The 10753-nt window shown below is 39.3% G+C and overlaps 2 protein-coding genes across 2 annotated transcripts in view; one reads left to right on the top strand and one right to left on the bottom strand.

The window, feature by feature from the left end:
• Positions 1-647: 647 nt before the first annotated feature.
• Positions 648-7998, bottom strand: GNG5 (G protein subunit gamma 5). Its single transcript, XM_046019943.1, has 3 exons — positions 7803-7998; positions 4056-4200; positions 648-867 (listed from the first exon to the last, which is right to left on the bottom strand). The coding sequence occupies exons 1-2, from the start codon at positions 7881-7883 to the stop codon at positions 4075-4077; spliced, it is 207 nt and encodes a 68-aa protein (XP_045875899.1). The 5' UTR covers positions 7884-7998; the 3' UTR covers positions 648-867; positions 4056-4074.
• Positions 7999-8125: 127 nt separating this feature from the next.
• SPATA1 (spermatogenesis associated 1) overlaps positions 8126-10753 on the top strand; it is a 53321-nt gene continuing 50693 nt past the window's right edge. Inside the window, exon 1 of the mRNA XM_046019947.1 lies at positions 8126-8221. The gene's annotated coding sequence lies outside the window, so the exon portion shown is untranslated. The remainder of the gene's footprint in view (positions 8222-10753) is intronic.

Here is a 10753-nt window from a genome sequence, read left to right as displayed (position 1 = left end):
CTATCACACTAATGTTGGACCTGGCACATAACTTTAATTGTTTCTTGCATGACTATATACTAGGAGGCCAGGTTTGTGGGATGTTTTAATATTTCCTTAAGCCTTTCAGAATGGTAAAAATTTTAAAGCAAAATGGTTTACCAAGGACTTAACGGTTGCAAATTACTGAAGCTAAATTTTGGTTCTTTTCTTGGTCCTTTGTACCTCATTACATTGTACTGTAGTATTCTACTAAAGAAATGTTTGAAACTCTGATGTTTTTCTTAACATCTTCTAATGGCATTCCTATGTCCAGTCTTTACTGTCCTAATTAGGAGAGCAATCTATTAAGAAGTAACTTTTAGGTGTAATGGTAATACACCCTAGAGTTTAAGAATTTATTAAAACAAAGTTTATCCTGCAAATAACTCATGAGTAGGAACTAGTATCAACAGCTTCCTCCTGACCTTGAAAGGATAAAAAAAGTCTGCAACTTCCCTACAGTCTTTCAGATAAATGTGTGGCATAAAATTTTGTGAGATGATTGGTAGGAAAAAGCACTAAAACTTAACCCCTTCTTAATAATAATGAGAAATTGTCATTTATCTTAGGTATTCAAAATAAATTAATACATAGCCTATTTAATACCAGTAATGAACCAAAAAACGTTTATACTAAGTATTTTATTGTATGCTGCTGCCAGTGTATATAAAACAATTAACTTTATGGAATAGAAATTTATGAGAATTCAGAGAGGTAGATGTTAAGGACTGACAAAAGTAAAAGTTTTATAGTATGGCACGTGTTACAGGGATAAGCTTTTGTACAGGCTTCAAATTTAGTTCTCCTTTGAATATTCACTGGTTCATGAAAAGTGGTCTAGAAAACCTGAAATGGAAAAGAAAAGAGTGAATTAGGGTAAAGTACCGAAGCACAATAGTTTCTTCTGAAAAGTAATACATTTTCTATTACTTTAAGGGGATTTGTTTACATGTCAGCTTATAAGGTGCTTTCAATTAAACTAAGCCTGTCTTATTTTAAAAAAAGATTTATGAGAGTGAGCACTGGCGTGTGTGTGGCCATGGGAGAGAATATCCAAGTGACTCTGACTTTGGGCTTGATCTCAGGACCTATGAGATCAAGACTGAGCCACCCAGGTGCCCCGAACTAAGCCTGGTTTTTTTTGTTTTGTTAAAGGCAGACATATCTCAAGGTTTCTAGGGGGAAAATGATAAAACAGGAGATCTCTGTGGTATATAAAATGTAACCTCCTCTTAATTTTCATAACCACTCTGAAGTACAAATCACTTCTGGTTTACAAATAACGGGCTTTTAAAGATTAACTTGCCAAGATCACTCCCAAAGATACTCTATGTCCTAATTTTTAAAAAGTTAATATAAAACTCTAAAATTCAGAAAAATCTGAACATCCCTAGAAAATGAGCAGTTGGCACTGATGAGAGGAGTCTGGCTATATCTACTAAGGAAAGATGCAGTCTCATTTCCGTTTGCCTAGATAAACCTATACATAAAAGAGAAACACGTACACAGATATTGATGGTAGTGGTGTTTTAATAGCAAAGAACTAGAAATAGCCTAAATGTAACTCAATAAGGGAACAGATAAACCAGCCAGGGTTGATACATACTGTTGAATACTCTACAGCAGGTAAAACAATTTACATGGATCAGCACAAATCTCAATATAATAGTTATTCTTTAAAAGAAAGTAACATCTATATGGAAAGGGAGAGAAAGTTCATCTTTTTTAAAATTTCTTTTTGATACATGGTTCTACTTGAAAATTTCTGATATTTTACATCAAAAATGTTTAAGAAGCTTAAACAGAATCAGTGGCGAAAAAAAACAAAATGTTTATATCAATTAACATTTGAATTAGTGCAAATTTTAAGAACTAGATAGGCAGAAAATAAGGAACAACCTGAGAACTGTTTAGCAAGAGCTCAACAAAAGAGCATTCTCAAGGTTCAGGTGGAAAGCCTGCTCCTATGAAGTGTTACTAAATTTTAAATGTCATTCTTTATTGAATAATTTTACTTTTTTTTTTCTTTTTTTAAAGATTTTATTTACTTGAGATAGAGTGAACAAGAGAGCACAAGCCAGGGGAGACCAGAGGGAGAGGGACAGGCCGACTATGCCCAAGGGGAGCTCTTTCCCACAAAGCTGAGTTCATGACCTGGGTCGAAATCAAGAGTCAGATGCTTCCAATTGAGCCACCCAGGCATCCCTAAATAATTTTACTTTTAGAAATTTATCTGAAAGAGGTAAAACACACACAGGAGGACCAAGATATTTTCCTCAATGTAGCTTCAAGCTTGGAAACCTCAATATTTAATGATGTTTAAGTTATAATACAACAACTGAAAATCTCATTTACAAAGAATTTTTAATGCAAATAATGAAATAAGAAAATTCAAGTGGTTTTTAAAAGCAGAATAAAAACTGTACATATTATGATCCTCAGTGTTTGTAAACCAGCCCATAAATATTTCTTTCTCTTGAAATCTAATCTATTATAATATTATATTCTATTATGATCTATTATAAATATTAACAGTGATTGTGTGATCATGGTAATTTCTATATTTCTTATACTCTACCTATTGCTAAATTAGCTACACTATCTTAATTTAAATTATAAAAGCTATATATTTTTAAAAGATGTGAAAATAAAGACTCAATGTAGATTCTTTGCATCCAGGCCATTTCACTAAGGACCACCCAGGACCAGCAGCATCGATATCACCTGAGAGTCTGTAAGAAATACTTCACCCCTAGAATTCAGACCTATTGAGAATCTGCATCTGAACAAGGGGATATGCAGATATTGAGGTTTAAGCAGAAATACTTTTATATCCAAATGTCCTTTTCCTGGACCAAGGTGTTTCAAATCGTATCTACAAACTTATTTTATTATACTGCCAGGATTAGTAGCAATTATTTTACTTTGAAACCTGGGTTTCTATCCTAGCTATATTTATAACTTTGAGCAAGTCATTTAAACACCTATCTATAGACTTTTGTAAAATGAAACTGTTCAGACCCAGATTAAGAAGCCAGGCTTAACAGTATTTTATATCAAATGAAAACAAACCACGTTGTAAAGTAAATACAAAGGGAAAGAGGTTAAAAAAGAATATTTAGTAAGCCATAAAAATATGAAATTTCTAAAAACTGCCATGAAGAATTAATACTGCTAGAGGCAATGAACTATTATTCAAAACGAATGTGTTAAGCTGTTAATAAGAATTACTTCCTCATGGAAAACCTGTTACTCAAAGGTGGTTTCTGGTGTTTCAAAATCTTAACCAATTTAACCATTTTATTTACTGGAAACATGCTGCCTTCCTGGATACTACCAAATCTACAAAGCTTAATGAGGGAGGGCACAACTCTGTAACATGGTATTTTAAGAAGCAGCTTCCTGAACTTTGAGGAGTTAGAATGTTTGTAAAGGGTGTGTGCCACACAGTTTTGTTTTTTTTTTTTTTTAAGCACTACTAATTTAAGGTTGCTTCTCATAAGTCAGTACTAGTGAGTAAAAATCTCTGACTAAAGTACCATGTTATTTATAAAAGGCAGCACCCTTGCATTACATTTTAAATTCTCCACAGCATGTTTTCTGGTCACATCTCTTGGTTAACATTACACATTTTTGCACCCACTGACATTTGATCTGGAAAGTAAAGATTGATATATAGACACATGCCTTAAACTGGCAAATTCTTTAGTTTCTTAATCTTATGAAATCATATCCACTGCCTGCCACCATGAACTCATACACTTCATTTCCCTCATTCTATCTTTACTTAACAAGAATAAAGAGTAAAACCTGTTGTTCCCCCACTACAAACGTTAACACCATGTCAATTTATTCAACCATCTCTTGATTTTCTCTTGCACTCCCAACTCCCAATTCTTTGCTATGCTACACTATAGCTGGGTTCTGTTAGAGGAATGACATCAGAATTAATCCAAATCAGTTGGTAATATTTAAAATTCCCAAAAACACTGCAGATTTTTTAAAAAACTGTCTAAATACTTAGGGAAACTTACCATCCAAAGATTCATTTTACTACAAAAAGGAACAGACTTTCTGGGGTCTGAATGGATTCGTACTTGAAGATACACCAGTTAGCAGGGGGTCGTGTTGAGCATTCTGCAGACAGAATTGTTTCAAATCTGCAGCTGCCTGGGAAACCTGTAAAAGACAAAAGAAGAGGGTTGTGGGAAGAGGCAAGAAGGTTTTAATGAAGGTTTTTTCAAATCTCTGAAATACCTGCAATAAACACTTTTATTTTTTATTTTAAAAAGATCTGATCCACCCAGGTGCCCTTGTAAACATTTTTCTAGGTCAAAAGAAGATATATACTAATTGAAGGTCAACGGTCATATATATACTGAGCTCATACTCAAAACACTACATGTACAGAGAATTCGTTTATAGTAGGTTTTCTTTTGCTTGCTTATTAAAAGCATCAAATGATCTAAGTATATCTGCAAAATAAAACCTATCTTTCTAGTTTATTAATAAACTTCAGAGGTATTCCACCTTCAGGCTACTCAACATGTTGCTTTTTATTAAAAACAGTACATTCAATAAAAAATGTGTTAAAATTCTAGCCAACAGTTACTTTGTCTTGAAAGCAATGTTACCGTGAACATTATGTTCTAAATCTGAACCATTCTGTTGTTTTGGTATTATGTACCATCTGCTGTTTAAGGTTACAAAACTGTGACAGCTTTCTGCTTAGTGTCATGCCACTGAAAGGCTGATAGCAAACTTCAAATTATTTTAATAACTTCACTGAGCAGCGCCTGCCTTTAAAAAGCAGTGTTCTTTGCTTAAACGTGATTTTAACTATTTTCATACACATATGCAATGCCACTCATATGGGACTTAAGAAATTAAGTATCACTTAAACGTCTACTATTTGTATATACCCTGATAAGGTGATGTAGGATACCAAAACAAAGAACTGAATGGTTCAGATGTAGAACAAGAATAACTAAAAGATGTCCCAAATGAATATAATATCCTCAGTCTTGAGGTTTTAGGAAGATGAGAAAAATAATCATTTTAGTTTCAACTGTCCCCAAGGAGGGTGAGACCAGGTGTCCAGTCCAGCTGGGCATTTGCCTTTGAAAGGGAGGTAAGAGCATCCAAATACTCTCTATAAGAAGAAATCCTCCAGATTACTGCTGTAGCCCAGACATCTACCTAGTAAAAGAATACACGATCCTGAGATCAATCTCAAATTTTGAAACCTAGCTGTATGTTTGCCTTATACAATAGTCCAGAGTAATAATGAGTTCCATAGGTTTATTTAGCAACTGTGTAAAGTAGTATGTAATACCTGGTACCAAGTGCTACAAAAAATGGCCACCCTGTTTACCCACCAAAAGAAGGTATTGCTAAAGTGGGGGGGTATGCATGGTATCTTCTGCACAATTTTAAAACTTGATTTCATTCACATTAACTAGCAGTAAGGATAAAGTATCTATTAACTTTCTGCCTAAAGGGGAGGCAGGCTCCAACTTAACTAATTCCCTTTCACAAACTTCTCAAGCGCTAGTATGAACCAAATATACTCTAGGCACTGAGAATACCAAGAACAGCCAGGTCCTTGTTATGGAGGTGACAGTTCAGGGGAAAATACAGACAAGGAACTCTTTGGTAAAGAGTGGTTAGATGTGCCTTAAGGGAAGGTGTCTCTGGGGAGGTGACATTTAAACAGATCTGAATGACAAGACAAACAGGTAAATATCAGTGAGAAACCAATCAGAATTCCAAGCAGTGAGAACTAAGACAAAGGCTCCAAAACTCAAACAAGCTGCCAGCCCCTAAAGCATTATATTCACCATCCAGGATGTTGAAACCCTATAATCCTGGCAAAATTATTAGTGCCCTCTTTCACTCAGAAGTGTCCTGGGTTGGCTATACAATGTATGGTCACACTACATATGGTAGGATTTGTCAAACATTTGTGAAAATTTCTATCAAGTGTACTCAAACAAAGGTTTAACAATAAACTTGTGCTAGTTAAAGTAAAAGATCACCCAAAAAAGCATCTAGCACAGAGTCATGGATAAAATAGGTACACAAAATAAAATCAAACTAACCACACTTTACAACAGATTTAAAGAAAAGCTCACTGAAAGTTCCACAGCAGAATTCCCTCCCTCCATTGCTACAGCCCCTAGCAGATGAAAAAGAACTCTAAAACCAAATCACCTATGGTGGCTTTAAGGCTCCTGAGCGGAAGCCTCCTGAAGAACTGAAGTATAGGGAGCAGGCATCACTCTGTTTTTATGGTGAAACCCTCACAGTACTTTTGTCTGAGGGCTTCCATTTCACTTTGAGACAAGGACTAAGTACCCCTACTGAACACTTAACTGCTTTCAACCAGTCCCCCTTTTTACGCCCCCCACCCCGGCAATTTTTCTTTCCTGAGCCACTCCAACTATGATAAAGGCACATCTGAATGATAATGTAAAGGTTAACATTTGATTTCGATTTCAGAGTTAAATCCAGCCAAGACTGACCATAAACCACAGGGATGAGTTAAGTAATCTGGATATGAGAGAAATGGATTCCAAACAGCAATGGAGTCTACAGCAATTAAGCCCAGGATGGGAGGGGAATCCCACACCAAAACTGATGGGAATTTCCCCTCCGTCCTGAGGTGACCACAACTGAGTAAACTAGGTCCCTGACATTTCTATTTAAGGAAATAGGTAAATGGGAGGCAGCTTACTCCACAGAACATTTCAGGGAGAAGTAAAGACTAGCCTCAGGAATAAGTACGTAATCAAGTCATCTTGGAAATTGGCTGTTTCTTTCAACGGGGTGCATGATTTATATTCTTGTTTCTTAATTACAAGAAGTGTTTCACTTGTAAACTGACCTCCTCCAGAAAGAAGCCAATCTACTTAGATTTTAAAAATCAGGAGAAACTTGGAATAGCATTTCAATGTCAGGTTATCCTACCAACACACACAAAAGGTTTTTTTCCCCAAAGTAAATCCCTAAGGTCAGTGTTAACCAGACAGCAAAACAAGTAAGACTTGTCCACTCTGATCAGTAAGATATGCAAACTAGCAGATATTCCCAAGGTCAGAGCACAGCAAACTGTGCCAAATAGGTATGAAATGCACGCTTTGAACGAGGCTGTACAGGGCACCAGTGGTATCCTTAGGCACTGGGGACGTTTTGGAAACAAACGTGCTTCTTTAACCTGAAGTTTGCGTTTGCAAAAATTCGTTTTCAAGTATGTGTTCGATGGGTAAGAAGAGCGGGAGGTAAGAATCTAGTATTAAAAGTAGAGGGTTTGGGAGCGTTCTAACTTGAAAACAGATTCTGTTGTAAATTAAATTATCTGTAAGTCAGATAAAACTGTCCAGTGAAAAGAAAGGGTGGAGTCTGGCAAACTAAGAGTTGGAAGGGTGCGGACAGCGCTCGGAGGACCAGCTGTTGCCCAAGCCAGCCACCGAGTCACTGCAGAGGGAGGGAAAGAGAAGGGCGACCGGAATGCGGAAAGCCGAATTTCAGCCCCGGGACCAGCCGCCTTGGAAAGCCCTGGTCGCGGAAGGGCGCACTAACCAACCCCGAAGCCACGGCGACGACCCGTGCCTCCACTTCTCTAAAGCTGGCCGCTCCCGGATCCTCGCCGCGGAGCGCGCTCCCTCCCCAAACGAAGGGGGAGCAGGACTCCAGCGCAGCGGATCCCGGCCACATCAGCCGCCCGATCCCACCCTCCGCCTCCGCCCTCCCCTCCCCCTCGGCCGCCCGCCCCCGCTAACCTTCACGCGGTTGAGCCCGGCTTCCAGCCGGAGCTGTTGAACCACTTTCTTCATAGCGGCAACGCTGGAGGAACCAGACATGGCGCTCTCAGGAGCGGGGCAGATTTTCGTGCGTGCGTGGATCTGTCGGTTCGTGGGTCCGCGGGGCCAGACGGTGGGGCAGCGCGGCGGGGGGCGGGGCTCGGAACTTTGTCTCTTAAGTTTCCGGTTCTTTGCCCAGCGGCTTCACCCGCGGCGCGCATGCGCGCTCCTCCTCCGCGCTCGGTTCCTGCGCCTCACCCCCAGGGGGAGCCGAGCCTGAGCGAGGGTGGAAGGGAGCGAGAAGGGGCGGAGCGGACTGTGGGCAGAGTAGCTAAGGGACCCGAGCGCGAGCGGACGCCCTTCTTCTCCTTCCTCTCCGAGAGGCCGACTTAGGAGAGGTAAAAAGAAAAGTTTGTTATTAGCCGCCAAGACCCGAGGGGGGACCCTGAAGAGGACTGGTTAGGGAAGTCAGGTGCTTGAGGGAGTTTATGAAAGTGTGACGGCGGGGTGACAAGGAGGTTCTAGCTTTCCTGACAGCGTTGGTGGCAGAGGTTGAGGGAAGAGAAGGTCCCCGTCAGGGTGTGTGGGAGCCAAAAGTACCGGGTGCGAGTCACTGACACCCTGTCTCCTTGGAGACGTGTCTCTAAGTGACTCGAGTTTGTTCAACGGGCGGCCGGTCTACAGCCTCCTCTCTGCCGTCAGACCACTGAGGCGGAGAGAGGGCGCGGAGGTTTCTGTAACTGACCCGTGGGAGCGGGGAGCAGGGATGCTGGTTTGCCAGGGAAAAGCGCTTTTCGAGATTTACCTTCTTTCGCCTCTTACCTCTTGGTTTTCTCGAAGAGGTGAACAAGCCAAGGTACTTGATGAAGATTACACCCTTCTCCTCTTGTTATCCATTTCACTTGGGGGATTAATGCTTATTATACCTTGTCAAAACATTTTTGTGTTTCGGGAAAGTTTGTTCTACGTTTCAGTTGTATCTCATTACCTGCTGCCTGAAATTGACCTTCAAAGGAGTTTCTGGAGAGAGAAACAGTGGGATCTAATCAAGCAAAATAGGCTCAGCCTAAGTGTTTCACCCATGGAAACAGATTTATTATGGCACAGCACTTAGGACAAGTGTTTCCTATTCAGCGACTCAAGTACATCAACAATTACCCTGATGTTTTCAATAAATGTAAATAATTTCATCACTAAGACATTACAGATTTTTTTGTATGGTGAGAAAATCGACATATAATTTACCCCAGTTGAAAAATAAAACCTAACTTCTTTACTAAACAGTTTAAATCTTTACAAAAATGTACGATGTGCTTTAGTATATGAATTCATATGATAGATGTAATGACTAGGTTTATAAACCAAGGTGTAAATTCTGGCACTATCACTTACCTTGGTAATCCCAGGCGAGCCACTTTAATTTCGCTGAGCCTCTGTTTCCTCATTTTTTTTCCTGAATATTTTATGTATTTATTTGACAGAAAAAGCATAAGCAGGGGGAGCGGTAGGGAGAGGGAGAATCAGGCTCCCCAGTGAGCAAGGAGCTGGGTGTGGGGCTCTATCTGAGCTAAAGGCAGATGCTTAAATGACTAAGCCATCCAGGTACCCGTGCCTCATTTCATTATGAAATAATAAAGCTTTCCAGAATTTTTAAATTGACAATTCTATTCATTATGCTGTGCTCGCAAGTATAGCTACCATCTCTCACCATACAGTACCATTGACTGTATTCCATGCTGTACCTTTCAGCTCAGAATTATTCATTCCATAACTGGAAACTTACCTCCCACTCCTCTTCACCCATTGTGCCTGTCCTCCCAACCTGCCTCCCTCTGGCCACCATAAGTTTGTTCTCTAAAATTACAGGTCTATTTCTGGTTTTGTTTATTCCTTTGTTTTTTAGATTTCACATATAAGTGAAATTATATTGTATTTGCCATTCTTGGATTTATTTCACCTACCATAATATCCTCTAAGTCCATCCATGTTGAAAAGGGCAAGATCTCATTCTTTTTCATTGCTGAGTAATATTCCATTACTCTACATATTCTTTATATGTAATATTCTACATATATGTAATCTATATTCTACATATTACTACATAGTAATATTCTACATATGCTTTATACAGTTGTCTATTGGTGGACACTTGGTTCCTTCCATACCTTGGCTATTGTAAATAATGCTGCAGTAAACATAGGGATGCATGGGGGCGCCTGGGTGGCTTAGTTGGTTAAAAGTCTACCTTTGGCTCAGGTCATGATCTCAGGGCCCTGGGATGGAGCCCCACATCAGGCTCCCTGCTCAGGGGGAGCTTGCTTCTTCTCCTCCCTCTGCCCCTTCCCCTTCACATGGGTGTGCTCGCTCACTCCCTTTCTCAAATAAGTAAATAAAATCTTTTAAAAAAACATAAGGGCCCATATATTTTCAAATTAGCTTTTTGTGTTTTTTCCTTTGGGTAATATGAAGTAGCAGAATTACTAGATGGTAGGTATTTCTATTTTTTTATATTCTATTTTTAATTTTTGAAGAAACTTCATGCCGTTTTTGACAATGGCTGCACCAGTTTTTATTCCCACCTGTAGTGCATGAGAATTCCTTTTCTCTGTATCCTTGCCAACGCTTATTTCATGTCTTTCTGAAACTAGCCATTCTGAGAGTTATCCTTGCTGTTTTGATTTCCCTAATGATTAGTGATGTTGAGCATCTTTTCATATGTCTGTTGGCCATTTGTGCCTCTTCGGAAAAATTCCTATTCAGGTTCTCTGCCCAGTTTTTTTTTAAGATTTTATTTATTTGAGGAAGAATGTGAGCGGAGGGAGAGAGAATTTTTTTTAAGGTTTTATTTATTCATGTGAGAGACAGAGGGAGAGGGAGAAGCAGGCTCCCCTTTGAGCCAGCCAGGCGTCCCATGTGGGGCTCCTTTCCAA

This window comes from Meles meles, chromosome 1 (assembly GCF_922984935.1).
Source record: "Meles meles chromosome 1, mMelMel3.1 paternal haplotype, whole genome shotgun sequence".
Taxonomy (NCBI): Eukaryota; Metazoa; Chordata; class Mammalia; order Carnivora; family Mustelidae; genus Meles; species Meles meles.
Note: the sequence above shows the minus strand (reverse complement) of the source record. Positions and strands in the feature narration are given on the sequence as shown.